The sequence below is a fragment of the Amphibalanus amphitrite genome, unplaced genomic scaffold (genome assembly GCF_019059575.1).
Source record: "Amphibalanus amphitrite isolate SeventyFive unplaced genomic scaffold, NRLGWU_Aamphi_draft 001468F_arrow, whole genome shotgun sequence".
NCBI classification, from domain to species: domain Eukaryota; kingdom Metazoa; phylum Arthropoda; class Thecostraca; order Balanomorpha; family Balanidae; genus Amphibalanus; species Amphibalanus amphitrite.
In genome coordinates this window covers 117,537-142,129 of record NW_024882961.1, presented here as the reverse complement: position 1 = coordinate 142,129, position 24,593 = coordinate 117,537, and the positions used below count along the sequence as shown (strand labels likewise).

Genomic DNA, 24,593 nt, shown 5'->3' with positions numbered 1-24,593 from the left:
CGTCTGGCGAGGCCACACAGCTGATTTGAACTGGTGAGCTCCGGGGATTAAACGCCTGAGCCAAGTCTCGGAAGATTTGTTGTGGCTCAGCGCCAGACAAAATCGCTGGCCGAGAGGTGAATGCCCTTCAATTTAGCCTTCAGCGAAGTCCATGAAGTTTGCATGAAGTCATTTAAAGCCCAGGAAATACGATGCCGTTTAACACATGGCCAAGCATGGTTTGCCCGGGCATGTAGGTCAGTTCTGCTTATCTTGAACGTAAAAGCAATTAACACGGCTACAAACACACCTCACATCTGTGGGCACTTCTCACCTGGGTGCAGCCAGGAAGCACCCCTCCCCTGACTTCCGGTGGGGTGGGGGGGGGGCGAACCGTCTGGCTCGACGGGCGGCCTGCCAGGACCGTCAGCTCCGTGCGCACTACGTCGCCAGAGCGGCACGCACACGCTGCAGCGACCTGGCGCACTGCAAGGCCGCTGCAGAGAGTGAACGCCAGCTGGACACCGTCTGCTGCAGTTCGCTGGTGTCTGACTCAACGACGCATCAGCTGGACCCGTGCCAGCCAGGAGGCTGAAAGGATGACTTGAGTTAATCGGTAATACAGGTGGCCGTTTAATGAGTATTTTTAGCAATATTTATCTGCAACTTTTAACAAAAAATGTTGTATGACAGCCTCGGAAATTAATAGATATCGGACCGTGATTTTCCTTATGTCTGGCATCGCCTCATAACGTACCCATTGCCCTTCCTCCTGCTGTGGACAACCGGTTTTCACTTTCACGAAATTCCGGGGCGCCGGCCTTTTAACGAACTGTTATGCATTGTGTTGTTCCAAATGGCCATGACACGGTACCGGTTTGTATTCGATTGCACCACAAAGCTTCTGCTGCTCAGGTATCACGCCTTTCTTTGTCTAGGTTTGCAAACTCCTGCTGCGGGTTTTCTTTTGCGATATAACAGTAGCACGGTAGCACTTTCGTGCTCGACTCCTCTGATTTCAATTAAATTACAAAATGAATCAGACTCGTGAACCATGCCAGTGTCATTTGTCGGAAGACAGGCTCTGTCAGTGCTTAAATGCAGATGGCCTGGCTGTGTCAATGCGTGGTAGTTACATAACGATAAACCATCGTCGGCAAACAGACACGGACTTGCAGCCGACCGTGATAACTTCCGTGGCGACTTCAACTATGGCTGTGACTCTAACCGTGGCCGAGACTGGCTGGCGACTGCCACCCGAGTCCATTTAGCGCCATGCCTGAGACTGCGGCTGTGACTTTGACTGTGACTCAGTTCACCATCCAGGCCACCTCTCAGTCAGTCTCGTGTGACCTCTCTACTCCCGATGTCGCCAGCATGCCTGTGTAACGGAGCAGAGCCATTTACCGTTTGGGGTCCATCGGCATCGTCCCGGTCCGCTGGAGCTCAGTTGTCCGGCGATGGCTCCTCTGCGACCCGAATAACGGGAGTAAATAGCTCAGTCTGTGATGGCATCTCGCGATACCCTCAGCTTGAATGTGACCGCATGACTTTTGCTGGTTTGGCGCCTCTATGCTCCGTGATAGAAGACGAAATGTCATTGACAACTGAAGCGAAGCATTACGCTGAATATCAAACGATTTGGTAGGCACTTAAACGTTCATGGATCACTGACAAACCGTTAGTGTCGGATGTGTCGACGTCAGGAATCTCTCACGTCACCCGGGACTGAGTAAAAACAGAGAGCTCTGCCGAGCGGTGACGTCCATGGCGGACAGGTCCGACACCCGAGTGTCCCCGGGCCAGAACTCGTTCCGCTCGGCGGCCGACGAGCCCGATATACCGACGGGTGGGCCAATTTGGGCTGTCCCTAAGGTCACATACCGGTCACACTGACAGTGGCGGGTCTGAGACGACCTGGCTACTGGCAGCTGGTGTCGATCCCAGGATGCGTCGTAGGTCCAAAGAGACTGAGAAACGTCGCAGGACCACACGGGACACAACGAAAACCACAAACCCACTTGTGATAATATGCATTGAGAGTGTTGCAGGCCTAAACGTGAGACTAAAGGCTTTAGGGAACGTCACAGACACACCCTAGCGTCAGAAGCCGACACCAATGTGGGGCAAACGTCCCTGTGACTCGATTCCCGACCAAGTCACAGAGTTGACTCTGACTCGCGACCCTGAATGGTGTAGCTGACTAAGCTGTGAGTCGGTGGGATGTGCTGGCAGCGAGCCGATTCACCTGGCGTTTAGCCAGTGGTCTGATGACGTAATAGTGCTGATGACGTCACGCTACGGAGATGGACGGTTAGCCGAGCTGAATTTCGGCGCCGCTTCTGCCATCATCTGTCAGGCTTTTTCGTCGAGGTGACACACTTCAGAAGAACTGGCGAATTATCTGACGTTGATGATGCTAGGACTGAAAAAGTAGATTTGCATACACAGCCGCCACTGTGATGGGAGATATAAATGAACGAGTCAGCATATTTATCACTTCTTTTCTTCGCAGTGATGCAGAGATTGCGAAAACCACTGTTTCGTCTAGCGCCAAAAGATATCAAAGTCGTAGCAACAATGGCTTTTCGCGAGGTGGCGTTGTGGCCATATGAAAATAACGGAAAATTGCCGCTTCTTATTCATTAATTTTACCTTCACTCATAAATTGCACTGTTATTCGAAAGATTGTCGGCCGCTGCAGTGCCACACCGAACTCTGCCGTACCCTGGCGTTCTCGGTCGTTCTCCCCAGCCGTTCTCCGTCGTACTCCGCTAGCTCCAGACATTCCCCCACCATCCCGTTTAGTCTGTCTGTTCTTCCCGGCACCGACCCGTGAAAGTAGCCTCCCGTCCGCCAGTCGCGCGCCGCGGGCCGGCAGCAGCCCAGAGGGGTTACATCACCAGCGGACTGAGCTGCCGTCCGGCCCGGATGGCGTGGGGCTGGCCCCATCCTGTCGGGGGGCTCTGCACCCGCTGGCGACCGATGCAGAGCTATGACATCCTGCTGCCGAGCTCCCGTTCCGCTGAGGTCGGCTCCCATAATCAGACCAACTTAGATGATACAGCGGATGTGTGGATGTTGGTTTGGTGGCTGGAAGCAGGGGAGGAGAATGCTGTTGTGTTGATGATTGTGGTTGCGATGGGGATGCAGCCCAGTAGAAATCGTATGGGAGCGTCCGCTATCTAAACATGGCAAACTATACCAAAGGCAAGACGGAGAGCCGTCACTAACTTGGCTTTCGTCACCACGGGAAGCCGACCAACGCTTTACCATTTATCGCCTGGTGAATACGGACGATCATTCATGAATATATCTGATGGACAAGCAGATAGGAGCGGGCCTTGGTGCAATGATAATGCTGCACTTGGCAAGCGTCTCGGATACGACCTTGGCGTGCATCTCGCAAATGACGTCAAGGATTCTCAGGAAGCATCCCGCGGTTCATGACCGATGCATGGCGCCTAGGGTGGTCCACATTTACATGGTAAAAAATAAAGTTCGTCAGATTCATCGGGCCGGGTCGGAATTCTTGTCGATACTGTAGCACAAGCTTCTGTGCAAAATTTCATCAAGATTGGATGATTTTATCCCGTCCCGCAAAGCGGTCAAAGTTTCCATTATATGTACCAGCCTTCAGTATAGGGCGAATACTTGTCTTTCAACATTGCCCAGTCGCGCCAGCGGCTATCTACCAAAGAGCTTGCCTGCTCAACGCACCAACCCTCTCTAGCCTTCTCAATGATAGATCTAGTCTTCCTATCAGCCACAGGCAGGAACGATAATCCACAGTTCCTGTTGCAGTTCCTGTTCTCAGTGCCAGGAGCAAGGCCCTGTATGCCAGGAGGTGCGAATGCATTACGCTAGTTATGAATTTGCCTGCGTATGGGATGGCCGCTGAAGCTGCAAAAGGCACACGCTCAATCACCGAAATGTGGCTTGTTTTGGCAGCCAGAAGCAAATCCTTGCTGGGTGAAACAGCCTCTTACGAAATGCATGATGCATCTTTTCACTTTTCACACCATCCGCCTTCCGGCCCGGGACTCCCGAGATCCCGTCCTTCAAGCGGTTTGTAAAGTGGTGGCAGCTCACGGACCGAGTGTCGTTCAAACCGCTCAATGACTTCATTGACTTCGCCGACAAGATGAAAGTCACCTGACGCGCATTGCTGAAGAAGCAGCGGCCCCGTGATGACTACCGCAATGTGGTGTACTTCACCACCGCCGTGATGGACGGTGACTTGGAAGCGAGCATCCTGAAACCGGTTGCCCTACAACGTGCTCGTTGGATGGCAAACTTGATCAACACGTAAGATCTCTCAAGTCAAGAACACTCTCAAGAACACTCTTCTGTCAGCCTCAGCTTGCGCTCACCGAGCACGAGAAGAGGACGATGGTCCGGTTCACCACCTTCATCGTCACAAGGTAAGTAGCACTGTGGCTGTCTGCCCACTGATCGACCTCAGCATCGTGAACTGACATCGCCCTCCGCAAAGGCTCCTACCGCTTAGCACACATATATCGGACGGTAACCGGGCAAGGTGATGGGCAATGCCATCGGTCTCTCCTTCTTCAACGACGGGACGACGGTCGAGGAAAAGAGGCGATCGCCACCTCCATCAGCAGCGGCTGAGAGAGAAGAACCCTGCCGCGCCAAAGTCGCCCTCGACGCAGTGGGGCAGCGCTCGCTGGCGTCGTTTACATCTGTCGGTCGGTACATCCCTCCGGGCCAGCCACGATTTCCTCAAAGTCGACTCCGCCGCGTGGTCAGACAATGACGACTTGACCACTGCTCATCGGCGACCGGCACATATACGGGTGGTGAACGACTTTGCGAGAGCTGGGTATTGCACTGTTGCCCTCACCAGTGGGAAACTTTTAGCGCCATCGCGCACGGCAAGGAATAGTGAAAGCACTTCCTTCAGGTCGAGGAGCACCACTGCACCGGGCGTTGCATCCGAGAGGGATATTATTGGTGCTATTGGTCTGAAGATAAGGGCCCAGGCGACCTGTAGTTCGGATGCGGTGAATACCCTCACCCTCGCCACAATTTGAGTGGGGGTTGCGCTGGGTGGGAGGAGGGATGCACTCGGCCCGACCTGTGGGGAGGGTAAGGGTATTCACCGCATTAAAACTACAGGTCGCCTGGGCCCTTATATTGAGACCAATAGTACATGATGGCATGCACGGTGGATTTTGTTCTTTTTATCTATACCAGATATGCTATTTTCACGGGTACCCATTCCACTCTGATGTGTTTCTCTCCTTTGCTGTTCTTTTTTAATGACTGCCAGTGCGTATTGAGCGAAAAATGTGGACTGAGTGCGAAAATTCGTATTATCGCTCATCCCGTTATTGTTAACATAGGGAAAACTTTGGTCGCTTTGCGGGACGGGATAAATTTATCCAATCGGAATAAAATTTTGCACACAACCTTGTATGATGGTATCGACAAGAATTCCGACCCGGCCCGAAAGATCCTAGAAACTTTTGCAAAATGGACCACCCTAATGGCGCCGTATATAAAATTAGCAGTCATCTTGTGTTCATCGCGATGCATGTTCGGCTAATTAATGTTCATGCTCTTGCAGTTGTTTTTGCTCCGACTGCATTTAGGGTTTAGAGCTCGCGTGGCAGCTGCTATTGCCTCAGAGATAGATGAGACAAGAAATACAGGCAATTAAGTCCTAAAACAAAAGGCTGCTTACTTAAACTCGTTTAGTGTTAACGTTTTCATTCACGTCGCGGATAACATTCGCTAATTGATGTGCTACCAATTATCTCCTTAAAACGCGCAATTCGCAAACATGTTCTGTCCTAATTAATATTTCGAAATCTGCTATTGAACACATTCATCACATAACAGCGCATCTCGCGAACCAGCTCTCCATCCTATTGTGCTGGCTGATTTTGACACGGGTGTTTGCTTGATTAGCTGACATTGTGTCCTCTCTGCCCCAGATATCGGACATTGTCGAGGGCGACGACAGCATCAATGCCAAGGACGCGCTACTGCGGTGGGCGCAGAGAACCACTGAGCGCTACCCGGGAGTGCGGGTCAACAACTTCACCTCGTCATGGAGGGACGGGCTCGCCTTCAATGCCATCATCCACAGGAACAGGTAGGTGAACGGGGTTGAGGGCTGGGTTAAGAGGAATGGGACAGGAGGGGACAGGAGGCGTAGCAGACAGGGCTAAGGATTTGGACAGAAGACAGAAGACAGAAGGTGGGCAGATATAAATCTGGACGGTACAGCTGGTCAGAGTGACGGGAAGCTCACGTTTAGCAGTAGTTTCCAGAGACCAGTCAAGTATGTAGTCGAGTAAGAAAAGAGAGACAAAAGGCTGAAATGAGTGGGAGTTGGCTGGAAAGCACAGGATTAAATGCTGATGTGTAATTTAATGCGTATGTATAACTTAATGTGTGTATGTAGTAACGTGGGAGCCACGTAGCAGTCGACAGGCAGGGCAATGGACGGTGAGCTTTGGATGGCGCTGGCCGCTGACGGCAGCCGCCTCGGGTCTCCTCTCCTCCCTCACCTAACACCTGTTCGGGAAATGGGCGATGGCTGGAGGGAGGGGGCACCTGCTGGCACCGGAGGTAACACGATTCGACAGCGCGCCCAGTCACCGCCGCCTGCCTCTAATGGAAGACGTGACGAGCCGAGGCACGGCCGGTGACAGGGCGTGGGATGACCGGAGATGACCTGAAATCGGTCCCGTCACGGCAGAGTGGGGCGCCGCGCCGGCCGGCGGTCGGCACTGCGGTGGTAAAAAGACTAATATGGCCTCTAACGAGGGCGGATGGATGGGAGCGGTCGCTGACGGCCGGGCGGGCCGCCGGGAGTGATTGGATTCGGGTCTGATGGTCCGTCCGTGGGGTCGCTCGCGTGGTGGTAGTGCTCAGTATGCTGCGCGGAGTCCGAGCCACGACTTCGCAGAAATTGATTGCAGCTGCGTTCGTGCCTACATGGGCGTAATGTTTTTCGTTTTAGTGAGACAGCAGACACTGTTTTCTGTGCTTGGTTTGGTCTTCGGTGATTCTGCTTTGAGTATTCAATTACAGATACACCGGTCAGTGGCTTTATTGATATGTGAGAGTATAAACCGAAATTGGCCGGCGTGTATGACAGGTTGTTAAATACATCAGTGGCTGCGACCGGTCTTGAATAGGATTTGGACCTGAGCACTTAAGCAGGATCCATTCTGATCACCTAGCGCACGAATATGGCGCATATTAAGCCGGTTCCTTCTAGACCTGGCCTTGTGGACTCTTCCGCATTGTGCTGTATACCTTACTAGAACTGACCTGACACGCACCTTCTTGACCTGGCTGTGTACCGATCAAAAGTCTGACCTGACCTCAAACCTGTACCTTTTATGCCTGACGTGGTGGACTGGCGCGATGTCCATCTCGAGGCTGACGTGAGCTGACCTGACCTGACCTATACTTTCAGACCTGACCTGGTGGACTGGCGCGATGTTCAGACCAAGTCTGCGCGCGTCCGGCTGGACCAGGCGTTCCACACTGTTGAGCAGGAGTACGGAGTCACCCGACTGCTCGACCCCGAGGGTGAGTACCGCGTGTATAGAACGGTGAAAACGAGTATTACCTAAATCATGCATGACCTATAGGCTATGCTATTGCTCCCAGTTTCGAGTACTTACCAGGAAGCGTAATATCAGAGATACTCTTATACACATACAAAGTTATTTGTCATAATCCTAGCAAGGTTCGCCTTATTTGGCTGTGGCGTTGATTCTTTCTGTTTTCACTTGGTCCGCCCGTTTTGACCGGCTTATACCCGCCGACTTCCTTCATGGCCTATCGCCGCCACCTGGCATCTCAGTAACCCGGCGGCACGAGCCCCGTGTAAAAACGGCACCGACCGCGGCCGGGTCGTGACGACGCGTGCGGCGCTGCTCACGGGTCGCGGTACAGACCCAGGTGGCCAACCGCCGGCGATCGTGTCCGCGACACGTGCGCTCACAGCACTCACAGAGCTGCTCGGCTGGAGTATGAATGGCCAGCCTGAGGCTACAAGACTGAGCTCCGTATAGGTTAGCCGCGCGAGGTAGTGATGCAAGACTCATCCAGTAGCTTGACCCGAAATCAGTTCTCCTGCCCGTAGAGACGTGCCGTTCTCGAATACGGCGGTCCCCGGGCGGCACTCAGCAGCGGCCGCCAGTCGCTGAGGCAATCGCACGGCTCTCAACGGGTGCTTGGTGCGTGCCGACGCCCGAGCGGCCGTCCGGCCGTGTGTTGTAACGCGCCCGACACGCCGTAGAGATCGGGTGGGCGGCAGAGCCGGGCAACACGATAAGCCCACGCACTTACGTGTGTAGCAGTGTCCAGTGACCACTCTAGTCAGGTCGTTCTCCTGTGCATCATTAACCTTGCAAGACCTTGAAACTAGGTGGTTGGAGAGGTTTTTAGAGTGTAACGTTTTGTTACACCTGGCAGTGTGTGTTGCTGAGGTAAACGTTTGAATCGGACGGCCGGTTGTTGCGTGGCGCGATGTCGTGTTCGCAGCTGGTCGTTTCACCAGTGACCCGCTCACGCACTCTCGCGGACAGCGAGAGGCGTGTGGGCGTCCTTCACCGGCGCCCGATCTGTGCCGGTGTCCGCCCCGCCCCCGCCGCGGCCGCCCCCGCCCACACAGCCGCTCTCGAGACGCCCACCGAGGCGCGTTTTGAGATGACGAGGCAGCGCCGGCCGCGGGCGTCGCCTCTCGATTCCCAACACCTCGCCGGCGCCGCAGATGAAGGCCGCTAAAGATGTCAAGGCCGCACGCGCCGCCGCCGCCGTCGCCGCAGGGGTGCTGCCGACCGGTCCTTAGGTGAGGACCCACGGGTCACGGCCCGTCACTACAGATGTAGCTGACGATAACCGGCTGCTCAGAGGTCGCTGGAGGCCCGCCGTGGAGGAGACGGGAGCGGGCCACGCACAATGATAAAGCGAATAATTCGGTGGGAGCAGACGCGGTTGAAGAAAATTGATGAAAGTTGCACTGACTCAACTATCGAATTTGTTAAAAAGAAGAGCTTCCTTGATTCTGGAGCTATGACAGTGCACGATCCTATGTTCCATCTGTCTCTACGGAGAGTGAGACGCTGTCGCCGTCCGTCGGCAGTTGAAAGTGAAGTCGAGTGCCGTGCTGGTTCCGCGTAGTACCGTTTCACCCCTGTGACCCCGCTCATTGAAGTGCGCAGAGGTCATGGAATGGGGTCGTGACCCGCCTTGTCGATGTGCGATGGGAACACCCTCAGCTGTGTTTCGTTGGCACCCTCGCTGTGGCTCAAAAGGTGCATCGCCTTGAGCCTGGAAGCTGCACCATGCTGAGATCGCTGCCAAACTCCAGCCTTCTGCTTTTGGCTTAATCTGCAGGATCTCTAATTTCTTTTCTAATATCGTGAGACTGTATATGCGTGCCCTGGTGCAGGCTCTGCTCCAATCGCTCGTTCCATCTCGGTCAGGCCGGGGTGGCACCAGTGCAGCACCCAGCCAGCTGTCGGTCCAGTCCTCAGCCAACCTTACGGGGCGGAGTCGCACGCCGCCGCTCCTCCGCCCTCCAAATAAGGCGCGACCCTGCTGCGGCCTGGTCACTGCAGCCACCGCCATGGCACTGTTCAGTACTCAGTGTCAGTGCCGCGCCCTTACCTCTGTCCCTGCACGGAGCACTACGCAGTCGCGGCATACCTGAGCGCCTGTGTGTGCTGACTGGGAGTGGGAGGCGCCCCGGGAGCCAGGGTCAGCTGGATGAACAGGAGCCGCTGGGTCGGAACACGGGACCAACAAGCCCGTGGGTTTGTTGACAGTACCTGGATGGGAGGTCGAATGGAGCTGTCAGTCTCTTTAACCCCAGCTCCTCTACCATTTCATCCCTTTTCCGTTGGCGTGTTTGGACAGAGGTTCCCGACTTTCTGCGACGCTCACAAGTCACAGCTGCGCCCTACATCTCTACCGTTTGGGGTGGTGCTACGTATGGTGAATGCATACAGCCCCATCGCATATGCAGCTCCACCAGCCGTTTTCCCCAGCACTGACCGTTCGTCCGGCAGGGCGGTGGTGCGGCCGGCGCTGTTTTTACCGTCCTGTTGACGGACGCCAGTTGTTGCCGGTGCAGGCGAGGGGCGTCCACCGCTAGTGAACCGGTCCAATCGCGACGGCCATCGCGGGCACGCCTCCCTCCTCCCACGCCCGACGGGTAGAGCGGGGAGTGGCAGAGCCATGGAGCCGACCGGGCCGACCGGTGACTTTGCATGTACTTACCGGTTACTGGGCGGGGGACAGGCTGTTGGTCGGTGGATAGTGGGGATCGGGGCACGAAGCGGTGTAAGGCACGGCAGACCACCCACGGACTACACCACTCAGGGTCGGAGGGGAGAGCTTCTATGAATCGCGACTCCCGAGGATATGGAATCCTACATCTTCTGGCTATGAAATGAACTGAACCTTCTCTTGGCGAGCGGCTCATGTGAAAATTATAACAAAGCTCGCATATTAACCATAGCTAAAATTGAAGCTATACCTAACCACTGCTCCTGCATTTCTAAAAAAAAAAATTGACGTTCCTGTGTCATCTTAATGTCAGTCAATCAATATAGCTGATCAGTTCAGACCTCTTGCATGCCTTCGGTTGCCAGCTGGTGATAATTTCCGCGTGTTTCCAGCGTCGGCAGCTTAGGATTCATGCTGTTCGGATGAACTTCAAGTCCGAATCCCATTTTGCCCTTATATCCGAGCGTCGTTTCCCGTCTATCTGAACTCATTAGCATTAATTCATCCACCTGTGCTCCTCGATTCCTCTGACGAGCGAAGAGACCACCACGAGCTCGCCATCTCAGGCGGATCGGAGTCTCGCTGCTCTCTGATTGGTCGGTGCTCACGTCATCGGCCCCACCCGCTGTTAGTTCCACCATATCCGTTCGTCTTCAGCTCGTCGAGGCCTGCCCACGCGCCCGCACACCCGGCGCCGGCCGGTCGCGTGGGCCGGCCCTCTTCACTCTCCCCGCCCCGCTCTCCCTGCTCTCTCCCGTCACTCGGCTGACCTCTGATGGTGACCCCTAGCGGTGACCTCGGGTCAGAGACACATCTGTTATCTCCCGTGTGAGATTGGACGAGCCGGGCGATCGGTGAATGGGGCGGATAGGCAGAGAGGGAGAGAGCCAAAGAGGGTATTGAGAGAGAGAGAGAGAGAGAGAGAGAGATAGAGAGAGAGAGAGGGAGAGGGAGAGGGAGAGGGAGAGGGAGAGGGAGAGGGAGAGGGAGGGAGGGAGAGGGAGAGAGAGAGAGAGAGAGAGAGAGGGAGAGGGAGAGGGAGAGGGAGAGGGAGAGGGAGAGGGAGAGGGAGAGGGAGAGGGAGAGGGAGAGGGAGAGGGAGAGGGAGAGGGAGAGGGAGAGGGAGAGAGAGAGAGAGAGAGAGAGGGAGAGAGAGAGAGGGAGAGAGAGAGGGAGAGAGAGAGGGAGAGAGAGAGAGAGAGAGAGATAATAGGGAGAGAGGATGGAGGTAATCTTTCTCTCATCTCCACGCTGAAAAAACCGCTCAACTCACTAAAAAAAGATATTATTCAGAATGTGTTATTAGTTATTAGTACCATATACATAGAAGAATAACAGCAATAACTTTTCTCACAAAGTGAGAAAAAGATAAATGTGAAATATATGCACGGATTTCTATTTGTAGCAGATTGCTTCTGGGTTTCCATTTAAGTAATTCTTATCGAACGGAGAAGTTTTGCCTTGACCTCTTTTACAGTGACTTTGTCATATTGTTCGCACTCCGCCTGGCCTTGAAACTAGCGCTGTCATATATCAGTACACACAGTGGTGACCAGAGGCATTGTTTATGTTCAACACTTTCATTACTTATCGAAAGAACTGATACATTATGCAAGCATTTATCTGCTTTTCCACGTCCTTTTTTTGGAGGCTTGCTTCGTACCCGAGGTAAACAACGGCTTCCTCGTTCTTTTGCTTATAGCTGATGACATTTCCAACATTCCTGACGAGTTTACACTCCCAGCAGGAAGCCACTGTGTTATGCCACCGTGCTGAATGTTTGAGTCGCTTTTATTCCTCACATCTAACCCAGACTGTGTGCTTCGTATCCCTCCCTACCCTTCCTTGCATTGCAGGCCTCTCTCCTCTCCCTGCAATCAGTGTGACGTTTTGGGCGAGCAGGCAGCCTTGAAATGGAACCAGTCAAAGTCCTTCTACTTGTTACTGCCGTTCATTCTGGACGGTGCCAATCACACTTACCCCAACCAGATCATACCCTACTGGCTACTACCTTCCATATTTGGCTGCAGATGTGGCCGGTGTAGCCAGTAGCCACTCATACCATCCCCATCTTTCAACTTCGGTCCAGGTGCAATCATCCCCACCCACCAGCGTCGCTCTGGAGGTCTCCGTCGCCCATTCCTTCGGAGTTTCGGTGTGGGCCCCTCTTCTATAATGCAGCACCCTGCCTCTGCGGTGGTTCACCGGGGCTGGCCGACCGAATGTTCTGCCAGCTGGACCCGTTGTGACGTCAGCTGGGCCCGTTGTGACGTCAGCTGGGCCCGTTGTGACGTTGCCGTGATCGTGACGTCACATCGGCAGTGGAGGAGGGAGATGAGGACGAGTTGTGCTTCGTGCCACCTGGGGCTCAGAGTTTTGTTTGGTTTTGATACTGTTTAGTTTGAAGCTGGGTGACGATATCAATTGCCTCCGGTTAAGAAATGCTGACTTCATTAGCCGTTGACCATATGCGGCCACTCGGACGTTTCCCTCATTATCATACGGTGGTGACGTCATCGGTGATCCATCTCGGTCCGTTCACGCCTCCGTCAACAACACCTGGTCCCTAGGAGCACTCTCAGACGCGAGTGCTGTTGAACGATGACTCAACGAAACGTTCGCCGAACCCTTCCTCCGTGAAGGAGCATTGATGAGAAGTCTGGCACCGACTAACGCAAAACTCGGCGTCTGTCGGTGATGCGTGTTCATCAGCTGTGTGCGACTGTTTGCGCTGCCAGCCGAAGCCGGAACATATGTAGCTGCCGTGGTTTTATCTGATAACGCCGCCACTAGCGAGTGGGTAGTGTAGTGGCCGGTGTGTGTTAGAGCGGCCTGCAGTGGCTGTGAGTGAACTTTTTTTTGGGGGGGGGGGAGTCGCCAAGTCGTATCGATTAGTATCGGATTGAGACGGCCGCTTATCTTTGCGTCTCTCTTCAATTCGATTCGGCTTTGTCATCATCAGTGACGCAGTCCGTCCAGAGATGCATAAGCAAACCGAGTACCTAGTTTATTGTTGCGAATGACAGTCCTTATGGCGCCTGTTGGGCTGTACCGCAGTGCTCCCCTGCGAGATAAACTGTGCCGCAATACACGCATGTGTATTAGCCGCTGCATCGCAGTGCATGCCTGCACGGTGGGCTGTGCCGCAGTGCACGCCTGCGGGTTATGCTGTACCGCAGTACACGCCTGTCTGGTAGACTGCCGCAGCGTCCGCCTGTGGGCTAGGCTGTACCGCAATACACGTCTGTGTGTTATGCTGTGCCGCACCCGCAGCATACGTCTTAGGCTGTACCGCATTGTCTGCCTGCGGGATAGACTGTACCGCAATGCACGCCTGTGGGTTAGGCTGTACCGCAGCACAGCGACGTTCTGAAGACTGCAATTCGTGGAGTATACGTAACACGAGTGTACAGCAGTATGTGTGATGCTTGATTCACTTTGTTCGCATTCCTTTTTGTCATTTTATAAACGACTTATCTGTTGAAAATAACTTTTCGTTGTAATCGCGACCAGTTTTGCGACCCGTTAGACTGAAGCTTACGAACGATTAAAGATTGGTACCAAAATTTAACATCCCCGTGTCTTGCCACTTTCCAGCTATCGTTGTTCTGTTATCCGTTAACGTTTTCATGTTTTCTCCGTCAGATGTGGACACTCCTGAACCAGACGAGAAGTCGCTCATCACCTACGTCAGCTCTCTGTACGACATTTTCCCGGAGCCGCCGGCGCAGCACCCTCTGTACGACGCTGTGAGTGCCCCAGGAGTCAGCCGGGACCGGCCCGACGGGGTAAGTCGTGGACGAGAAGACACAAGGTCACGCATCCAGGCATAGACACAGGCATAACATACACACATACATCCTAGGCAACAAGTCCGTCTGCAGTCTGAAGAACGATCCGGCAGTCTGTTACCTTTCCTGAGGAACGGTTTCAAGATCCAACATTTTTGTTAAAAGCGGTTTACATACAGTCTACCACCCGGCTCCTACATATGTAATGCTTTTGTTTCCGAATAAAAGCAGTAAACACAAATTAACTAAATGCCTATACATACAGTATTTATTGGTATCGCGTGCCGAAGCCTCAACGAGCGATTTTTGGTAAATTATGTAATAAAGACGGGCTCCGTTCCACATTGGAATCAAGTGAGACATCAGGTAAATTGCATGCGGTGTTTTGGAGCAAACAGTCTCCAATGCCTTATAATCTCGCTTGACAACAAGATTGTTGTTGCAAAGCATGGCTATGCTCATAGTTTGCTCTCGTTGATTGCATGACTTTCGGCGATATGGTGTACGTTCTTTGCATCTGGGCAGAAATGGGTTTATGGACCACCCCAGCAGACAGACAAAGACTTTTTTCATGCTCAGCTGAATTTAATGCAGTGAGAGAAACGTCCGAAAACCTAATTTGCGATTGTTCAGCACACGGGAGCAGTTGAAATCACATGAAAAGAGGACAAAGCTTGCATCGGAATGATCACGAACTACAACAGAGTCCACATTGGTTATCATAGCACATCTTCAGGCTTAGTAACAGGCAACAAAAGTTCTTACGCGCGTCCATCAATTATTAGGTACCGTTTCCCATCCGTTTATCCTTTTCGGACGCATGCCATTGGGGAAGAGATTTCAGTTTGCTGCATGCTAATGTAACGAAACGACGCTTGATCTTACAAGCTCTGAGCGATTTGCGCCAGCTTCATTTCTGTGCATGCATGTCCTGCTCAAACTGCTGTTCATTTTCAGTTTGAAGCTGGACTTTCTTGCATGTTTCGGCATGCCGTTTCAAGTACCTACTGTTTCATGGCTTAAATTGACCGATAAACTTTGCATGGATAACAATGAATGCTTGTTTGCTGTCTTGTCTGTTTTTGGCTGAGCATGCTCTCTAATCGTCTTCTATCCTCTAAGCCCTTTTTGACCGTCCTGTGTGGTGTGCCCCAGGCGGCCCAGGCGGCGCTCTCAGACTACAAGGACGGCGCGTCTCGGCTACACCAGTGGATCCGACAACAGACCGCGCGCATGAAGGAGCTCACTTTCCCCGCCTCCGTGCCGGAGCTGCGCGAACTGCACGCTCAGAGCAAGGCGTTCAAGACGCGCGACGTACCGCCCAAGCAGCAAGAGATGACTCGTCTGCTGCGACTCTACCAGGACCTGGAGGTGAGTGATGAGATTTCAGCTCTCAGACCGTAGCGGAGTAGCCGGGCGATGTAGATGCATAGACGTAGAATCCATGCCAGACCAACGTAGCAGGATGTTGATTGGGTTGAGTCAGAGAAATTGTTGATCGGGGACAGAGTGAAGTCACGGGAATGGCGTCGCACCGGTTCGAGAAGTTGTTTACGAGAAGTTTATGGAAGGACAGAAGTAACAGGGTAGTGGTGGTCCGAGAAGTTGTTGATTGGTGTTTCTGGGAATGGGGAGATCGTTTTCTTTGCCCGAACTTAAGTCGGTACAGGTAAATGTGATGTAAGTACAGGGAGAGACCAGTTCTCAGACCGGCGCCGAACGTTTCCTCTTTAACGGTCGATGCATGTAAACATGTGCACACTAGTGAACCGTTCTGTCTCGTTCTCAGCGGTCTCACCACGATCTGGGGAAGATGGACCTGCCGCCGGAGCAGCACATCTCCCTGCTGGACCGCAACTGGGGCCTCATGATGAAGACCTACCAGGAACGACATGCACTTATCGAGGAGGAGATGACTCGTATGGAGCGGCTGCAGAGACTGGCCGACAAGGTAGGACAGTTTATATGGCTTTGGGACAGCTCGGCACAGCGGTGCTGAGTGCTGACACTGACTACGTTTCCATGACACGTCTAAACGAAATTTCACGTGCGTTTTTCTTGGAAACTATTTACCTTATGCAAAAAATGAGCGTATATATGGTTTTAGCTAGCACCTAATCTAGCCACTGTGAGGGTGGTGGGATTCGCATCTCTATCATTCTCCTCAACGGATGTGTCGTTTTGGTTGACATTTTCGCACTGCGACACGCGCCTGGTAACGATGCCAGTGCGAACGCGTGGGTTTGTGTACCGGTGTGTGTCCGGGCGGCGGGCGTGTGAAGTGGGCTGTTTGTGTATTTCCCTCGTTAGGTCGCAGCCGATAATCGTTGGTAACAACTCAAAGTGTCTGACCTCCACTGCACCGTCTACCTCCGGGGTCTAGTTGCGGATAGAGTATAGAAAAACACACGCCAATGCAGTGAATTGAATAACATTATATTAAGGACAATAGGCAACATACACACTCAGGCATGCGCCTGTTTTTTATTCATGCAAAATAGCCGCAAGTTAATTTTTGAACTGACGTGATAAGCTCGTTTGTTTAGCTGCTCTATTGTTATGCTTCAACATAAATTGAATGTGATGAATTTATGTAATAAACCTCACGCGATTTAGGTTAGATTATCTGACTAAGCTTGACCATGCCTTATCCGTGTTTGACAGATCCAGCGAGACATTCGCGCCACAGACCGGCGACTCAACGACATTCAGCAGACTATCAAGGACGAGTCCAGGCGCATCTCCAAGATGAAGCCCAGAGACGTCAAAATGCTGTGTGAAAAGGTATGAACTTATCGGTTCTCTCTTGTGATATCGAGTGGTGTTAATTAGGTACTTCTTCGTCTTTGTAAATATACAAAGAATGCATGATAATAAGCTAACTTACCCAAACATCAAATAGCCTACATTAGAGCGTACTTAATTAGGGTTCAGACGCGCAATTTTCTTTCATTGATTATCAGTTTCAATCGGATCACAATGAAAACACCACTGGAATTAAAGGGCGGTGAACAGCTGATTGAGTCCATAAGGACGCCTCTTTGAAGCCGTCCGAGTGCCGTTTATTTTGCTGACGTCTGTGTTTTGATTGCGTTTGTTGACAGATCGACCTGGACCTGGTCCAAGTGGAGGAGACTATCAAGGGTCTGTTCTCGGACGTCAACTCGCTGCAGGAAGGGCGGCATCCGCAGGGACCCGAGCTCTACCACAACGTCCAACAGCTCCACAACAAGTGGATGTCTGTTCACAACAACATGCAGGTTTGTTTGGCTGATGAAACTCGGTTGAAATGCCAAAGATACACATGAGTTAAAAATAAATAACGTAGGCTCCCGAGAAAATTTTTACGACCGTCGATCGTCATCAGCAAGCATCATCATTTAAAGTTTTCCAATCAATCGCACATTTTCTTAACCCTCGCATGTGTGCGGCGTTTGCCAGCTTCTAATGTGTAGGGGGGGGGGGGGTCGGTTGGACCCCCCCTTGCCGTTTGGCCCCTGATCGAGCTAGAGCTTCGCGGAAAAAACGAGCGTGTTGCCCGTGACGAGAGGAAGCCGATGATACCCAATTTTAAGGTCCTAGGTCATTGGTTGACCTTCCAGGTCAGGTCAATGACCCAAAGTCGGGAAAATCGGGACCTGTTAGAAAGTCGTAAAGTGTGGCTGCTAAGGGGTTTTTCGGGGTGCTGATCACGAATATCGTGTTAGTTTTGATCACAGATGATGTCTTGAAGCATTTAGACCAGGTCGGGTCAGGTCAGGTCAGGTCAACCAGTAGGCGTCGTGACGGGTATTCGTAGTACGTGTCAACCGCCTCTGACAGCTTCGTAACATGTTACGAAGTCACCAAAACTACTTCGTAAATGTTCAAATGGTTGCTAAATTCGAATTCAGCTCCAAAAACTAGCCTAGAAACATGTAAAACTCGAAAAAGTGACCCGAGGTCACCCGAGGTCACCAAAGGTCAATGACCTGACCTGACCTTCAGGTGACCTTGACACACACGGGAGTAACATCAAATCACATGTTTGAACGTTTGAAACCACGAAAAGCTTGCAAACACGCGGCTAGTGCGAGCCGACATACGCGAAATCGCGATTCCGGCCAAACATGGTCTCGGAAAAGAGGTCACAGGTCAAAGGTCATTTGGGTCAGGGTCATGAAATTTTCAGGGTAGGTGTAAAATTGATCAATGCGAGGGTACTGAAAGTTTCGTCGCGATCGGCCGCTTTTTACGCGAGTTATTCGCGAAAAACCATGGGGGGGGGTCCATCCGACCCCCCCCCCCCTACACATGCGAGGGTTAATTGGCTCCGCATGGCGCATACCTATCACTTTGATCCCACTTCTAACACATCGATTCTGCCCACCAAAGCTCGCGCATTCCTTCACCAGAAGCTGATCATAATATGTACATGACCAACTGTCTAACTGGCTATTTTCGGTTTCAGGAGAATCTGCTCGGCCCGCTCAGCAAGCGGATGAATGAGGACCCTGACGCCATGTTCAACCGGCTGATCAAAACAGACGAGAACTTCCGGTTCCTGCACGAGTGTCTCGAATGGGTGCGGGAGAAACTGGTACGTTTCTCACAGTCCCCTTTATACCTCCTCACATTCATTCTCAGGAACATGATTCATGCTAAATGGTTTCAAAAATGGTGACTTGGGGTTAATGTCAGGAATGCATAGACCCGTATCTACCAGTCATGTCTTTGCAAGCGCAGCGGGATAGAGAAAATGTAATGATGTCGCAGTCCAGGGATGTCGAATTTTTTATGTTTGATAACCTGCAGTGATCAACTGTCTGTTTGATACCGTTCTTGCGTTACGGTAAGTTTTGCTGAGTTTGCGTACGTTTCCGTCGGCAGCACTCGATCCAGGAGGCGGAGTATGGCCACGACCTGCACTCATGTCAGCAGGAGCTGGAGACGCACGGAAAGGAGCACAAAATCATCGACCAGTTCCAGGTAAACAAATTAAAGCCCTCAGGCTGTCGGCCTAGATTTTAGGGACTTTCCTCGAGCGAACGCTTGTGTCAGGCAAAATGCGCTCGTCATTCTCTGGTAGGTAGCTTCATTGGCTGGTGCTCACCCGTTCTGCGTTTTGCTAATGTTCTGAGCACTGTTCTGTCCCCCTTCAGGTAAACCTGGACCGGTGCGTGGCTGCCAAGAACAACTACGACCACGAGGAGCTGGCCATGTACATGAAGATCCTGAGTCAGCTGCAGAAGACGTACGCCGACCTTCTGTCTACCTCCAACAAGCGGCTGTCGGACCTGATGATCCTTCACGACTTCATCCAGGGCGCGACCAACGAGCTCATCTGGCTGAACGAGAAGGAGGAGACGGAGGTTCACCGGGACTGGAGCAACCGCAACCAGAACCTGCAGAAGGTGGAGGCGCACTACGAGGTCAGTGCTGACAGTTGGTGCTGAGTCGTTCTCGTTACTTTCTTTATTGTGATGACAAATTCGCCTCTCGGCCTGTGGACGACACTCTGCTATGTTTCGTTGTGACTTACATATTGTCAATTCTTGGGTAGTAGGCAGACGTTGCAAACGATTTAAAGTAGGTTACACATTCCGTCTGTATTTTTCTCTGTCCTCCAGCACACCGTCTTTTGACACGCGACACGCACTCGTCGCGGTTCACCGTCCGTCACTCTGCTGCGGCTCGCTATCCGTTACAATTCTCACCACCTGTCGTTCTGTTGCAGCACGTCATGGGCGAACTGGAGCGCCGTGAGCGACAGTTCAACACAATCCAGGAGCAGGGCGGCTCGCTGGTCGCCCAGAACCACCCGGCCTCCAAGACGGTCGAGGCCTACCTGGCCGCCATGCAGACCCAGTGGTCGTGGTTACTGCAACTCACTCTCTGTCTGGAGACGCACCTCAAACACGCCCAGGTGGCGCACAAACTCTTCCAGAACGTCGACGAGATGACACACATCATCAAAGAGTGAGTTCTGGAATGAGAAGATTGATTTGGCATGTTGATGCGTCTGAAAACCTAAACTGCATTGGTAGCGGGCTTTTTCTCATTGCATGTGCCAGCATAGTTATAACTTGGTAACCTCACAACAATCGAGTCAGTTACTGCAAAATGCCACCCTCTTTCCCTTTATGCCAATTATCTACCAATTATCATCTATGCCATAAAACTTCTTATGCGTTGGAATCTCGACATTTTACCACATCTTTCTCTGGTGTCTGACCACATCTCACCCAGTCATCTGACCACACCTCTCCCTCGCCGCCGTCCACAGACAAGACGAGCGCCTGAACACGGAGTTCAGTCAGACCGACTTCACGCTGGACGAGGGGGAGCAACTCCTCCGTGACATGCAGCAGCTTCGTGACGTGATGGCCGGTCAGGCGGAGGTGATTCAGGAGCTCGAGGAGCGCGCCCACCAGGTGACGCCGCAGCGCCAGCGCAGGGAGCATCTGCCCGGACCGATGCCCGTCTCGGCCATCTGTAGCTACAAGAGCGCCAATGTGAGTCGTGCGCCGTTAGATAAGAATTAGTGGGCTTTCTTAGTTTGTGGTGGGTGCACCAGTTATTTTGTTTGCAGTTAACCACGATTTTTTCATGATTACGAAGCGAGCGAAGCGAGCTTTTAATAATAGTAATAGCGCTACTGACGCTCAGTTTTCTTAGGGTCCGGACTTTTTCCGACGGGTTTTATCATTATCAGTGAAGCTAGCTCTGCGTGTTAGCAGCGTTTTCTTTTCCATATGCCTACTGCGAAGCTGAAACGCAACACGTCGCTGGCATGCCCCTTGAAGCTGATAGGTCGTACTTTGGTCCGGGAGTTGACGTTTCATTTTGTCTTTATCCGCAGATTGTGATCCAGAAGCAGGACAAGTGCACACTGTTGGACAACTCGAACCGCACCAAGTGGCGGGTCCAGACGCCGAGCGGTCAACAGGGCTCCGTTCCCAGCGTCTGTTTCCTGCTGCCCCCTCCCGACCAGGAGGCCCTGGAGGCCATCGAGCGGCTGAAACGGCAGTACGAGATGTCGCTGATCCTGTGGCAGAGGAAGCAGTTGCGCATGAGGCAGAACATGATCCTGGCCACCATCAAGGTGGTGAAGAGCTGGGATCTGCAACAGGTGGGTTCGACTCTGGTGTCCGCCTGGATTAGCTGTTGACCGTCTGGCAGATTTAAGCAAGGCCATTGAAAGATTTAAGAGGATAATATTAGAGGATTTAAGCATGATGCCTGGTTTGCATCCCTTTGTCTGATTTAAGTCTGATGTTTATTTGCATAGTTAGATATTTTCCTACCTTACTATTTCCTTATTTCGTAGTGAAGACTCCTGGTCCCTGGACATTGCGAGTGTTACAAATGGTTGGTGTCTGTTCCCTCTCAGTTTATGGCGATGGGTAAGGACCAGCGGGACGCGATCCGTCGCGCGCTGAACGAAGACGCCGAGAAGCTGATTCAGGAGGGCGATCCGAACGACTCCCAGCTGAGGAGGCTGCGCCGGGAAATCGACGAGGTCAACCGGCTGTTCGACGAGTTCGAGAGACTCGCCGCCGAAGGTGAGAAAAAAGAGCAGTGGTTGGACTTTCAACATTCATCATAATGCATAACATACATACAACATACATTAATAGCATACATACATTATGCATTGATTCAACATCATTTAGTTCTTTTCGATTGTGTGTGTGATTTGGTGTGTTTATGCTTGCTTATTTATAACTTAGTTGTTAATGTTTATTCGCATGCCAAGCTTTTTCTGACTCGATTGGCCATGCAGTCCACGAAACGTACGACGTTTCGATACTAATTAAATCGTTTACCTTTTCATTATCTCCGAAGCCTAACGTTTTCTTTCGGCACTTCTTTTCCAGCGAACCCGACCAACCAGTTCAACACGAAGGTGGCAGCTCTGGAGACAGAGCTGACTCGCGTGGAGTCGGAGTTGGCGGAGAAGTGTGCCGCGCCCATTCCACGGGACGTGCGAGACGCCCAGCGGCTGGCCAACAAGCACAAGGACTGGGAGAACCGCGTCCAGGTGAGGAGAGGGCTCCAAGTGGTGCGATGTTTCTAGCCTGGTTGGTGGCTGACCTGTGACGAATGGCTCTGGTGGTTACCGTTAAAGTGCATGCGTTTTTTTGTGACTTGTAGATGGGATGATGTTTGGTGAGAATCAACAGATAGATAGGATTTCGCTAATGATTATTGATGTCGGCATGACTTCAAACTTCAATAGCAAACGGATTTTCAATTACTTTTTAATTACATCGAACTCTGAATCCGTTCGCAGCGTCACGAGCCCGCTCTGGATGAGGTCCGCAACATCTACAACTCGCTGAGCAAGAGGACACCGGCCATGCAGGACAGGCTCGAGAGGGTCAACACTCAGTGGGAGAGCATCTGGAAGACGTCCAACGCCTACATTGACCGGTGAGGAGACGCAACAGCGTACAACTTTGTTTGTTTGACCAAATTTGTATTCAAATATTCACTTATGGTCCATCAAAAGCCGATATTCGATTATTCTGGGCCATAAAGTGATACGTATATATTTCACCACATTCAGTCCATCTATGACACTACCTGATAGACGATTTCGATGGTAGCGCATGCAGTTGTTGTTCAAACTTTTTGTTTGGAAGTAAGGTGTAAAAACGTCCCGTCCTCTCGCCATTCCAGTCTGAAGTGTGTGGAGGTCACCGTTGACGGCCTGGAGGAGGCCACTAATGTGGTCAGCCACCTGGAGGCCAAGATTGCCGATTACCGCCAGCTTCCCGACGACCGGGATGGCCTCAAATCGGCCCACCTCGGCCTCGTCGACCTGCAGAACAGTCTCCAGAAGAAACAGGTGCGTCATGGAACACAGGACTGAGCCCAAGGCCTCTCAGAGTGTCCCGAACTCGATGTTTACCTGTTAGTGGCCAATAGTGCTATCGTAATGCCTGACGAAAGCTTCAGTGTCGTTGGAATAGAGCTCGTGCTGGCATCTCTCTTGCTCCTTCTGTTAACTCTGGTGTTTGGTATCATGGTGCTGGTAAAGAATGACGTTATTCATGAACTATTCTTATCACCTCTCTTACATTTCGGTACTTCTAAGTAAATACCGTACAACTATCTGTTGCTTTCCAGGGAATGATTGAGAAGCTCAACATTGACGTGGGTAAGACGCGTAAGACGACGGAGCGCACCCGGCCGCGCCAGAGAAACCACCCGGATGTGGAAGAGCTGGAGGATGACGTCACCAGGGTGACCAAACAGTGGACGAACTGTTGCGAGAGCGTCGTCGACAGGTCAGTCAATCAGAAGAGCTTCGGCAATTAATGACACACCAGCATGTAGGCCGCGATGCTGGAGCGGACCAATGTTATAAAGTTTTTGCAGATCCGATATTTGTTCGTTTTTGAAAAGCGTACAACAATACAGACCTATTCATATTATCATTTGGATGTAATGGTGTAATTTGTTAAACCTACCGGCTACCCATATCAACAATATTCATAGTTATTTATTATATTTCCTCAAGAGATGAGTCCTGGAGTTCGTGTCTCGCCGCCCACTGACATCCCGGTGATGCTCTGTCTGCAGACTGAAGGCGGTGGACCAGGCGGCCGACCTGCTGCGTCAGTACGAGCAGCAGGAGAAGATGGAGCGTCAGTGGGCCTCCCAGATGGAGGCCGAGGCGCGCCACAGACAGCAGGAGGAGGAGCGGCTCAGGGTCAGTGTTGGGGTTTGGTCGGGGCGATAGGCTCTAAGGAATACGTACGTGGTCCTTGTGACAGATTTACCTATAATACCAAGTGGAATGTTTTCAAGTTTCCTTGGACAGACCGATCAACAGCTGATTCACATTACACTGTAGCACATTAGAAACGGCTTTAAAGCCCCTCTCGTAGTGCGTATGTTCTGAATTTCCGCCTGGCCTTTTCCAGCAAGCGGTGATTGACAAGTTCCGCCAGTGTGACGAGTCGATCGCCGACTTCCTCGACTGGATGGCCAAGGTGGAGCGCAGGGTGGCCAACCAGGAGCAGGTTCAGGAGGACGTCCCCGCGCTCCGTAACCAGATCAACGTCGTCAAGGTAAGAACTCAACTTGAAGCCAAAACACTGCTCGTACCAAGTGCAAACTGAATTGTTAGAGATAGCAATTTATGAAGGTCATGTTCTTGAAGTTAGAATTAAAGTAACCAGGCATATATTTTCTTTTTGTCTTTGGTCGGAGATTTCACCCTTGGCTGACCACAGACTTTGTGTTTTACTAGTTCGCATTCACTATTTAGCCCTTCCAGGTTCCAAATCGCGTGTGATTTCCGATCAACTTTCGTTCATTGACTAATTCATGTCAATCTGCCGTTTAACTGTTGGGGTGTCGTGCTTGGCTAACGTCCTACCGTTTTGTCGCGACAGGCGATCAAGGACGAGCTGCAGCAGCAGCAGAGGCCGCTGTTCGCCTCGCTCGATCAGATCCAGGACGTGGCTGAGAGAGGTGGCGATATCCTCTCCAAGGACGAGCTCAGGCAGCTCAAGGACAACGGTCAGGAGCTAAAACACAGGTGAGCTA

General features: G+C 52.0%; 1 protein-coding gene across 22 annotated transcripts in view; it reads left to right on the top strand.

The window, feature by feature from the left end:
* The window catches only part of LOC122373253 (dystonin-like), an 85,802-nt gene that overhangs the window by 20,792 nt on the left and 40,417 nt on the right, over nt 1-24,593 (top strand). For all 22 annotated transcript variants that reach the window (XM_043351131.1, XM_043351144.1, XM_043351150.1 and 19 more), the window contains 21 exons: nt 5,940-6,100; nt 7,436-7,551; nt 13,906-14,048; nt 15,207-15,422; nt 15,841-16,002; nt 16,716-16,835; nt 17,156-17,311; nt 18,502-18,630; nt 18,921-19,019; nt 19,193-19,462; nt 19,768-20,009; nt 20,317-20,545; nt 20,893-21,162; nt 21,424-21,595; nt 21,911-22,074; nt 22,327-22,466; nt 22,716-22,884; nt 23,166-23,326; nt 23,622-23,751; nt 23,966-24,112; nt 24,440-24,585. In XM_043351131.1, coding sequence (XP_043207066.1) covers nt 5,940-6,100; nt 7,436-7,551; nt 13,906-14,048; nt 15,207-15,422; nt 15,841-16,002; nt 16,716-16,835; nt 17,156-17,311; nt 18,502-18,630; nt 18,921-19,019; nt 19,193-19,462; nt 19,768-20,009; nt 20,317-20,545; nt 20,893-21,162; nt 21,424-21,595; nt 21,911-22,074; nt 22,327-22,466; nt 22,716-22,884; nt 23,166-23,326; nt 23,622-23,751; nt 23,966-24,112; nt 24,440-24,585 — 3,542 coding nt within the window. The remainder of the gene's footprint in view (nt 1-5,939; nt 6,101-7,435; nt 7,552-13,905; nt 14,049-15,206; nt 15,423-15,840; nt 16,003-16,715; nt 16,836-17,155; nt 17,312-18,501; nt 18,631-18,920; nt 19,020-19,192; nt 19,463-19,767; nt 20,010-20,316; nt 20,546-20,892; nt 21,163-21,423; nt 21,596-21,910; nt 22,075-22,326; nt 22,467-22,715; nt 22,885-23,165; nt 23,327-23,621; nt 23,752-23,965; nt 24,113-24,439; nt 24,586-24,593) is intronic.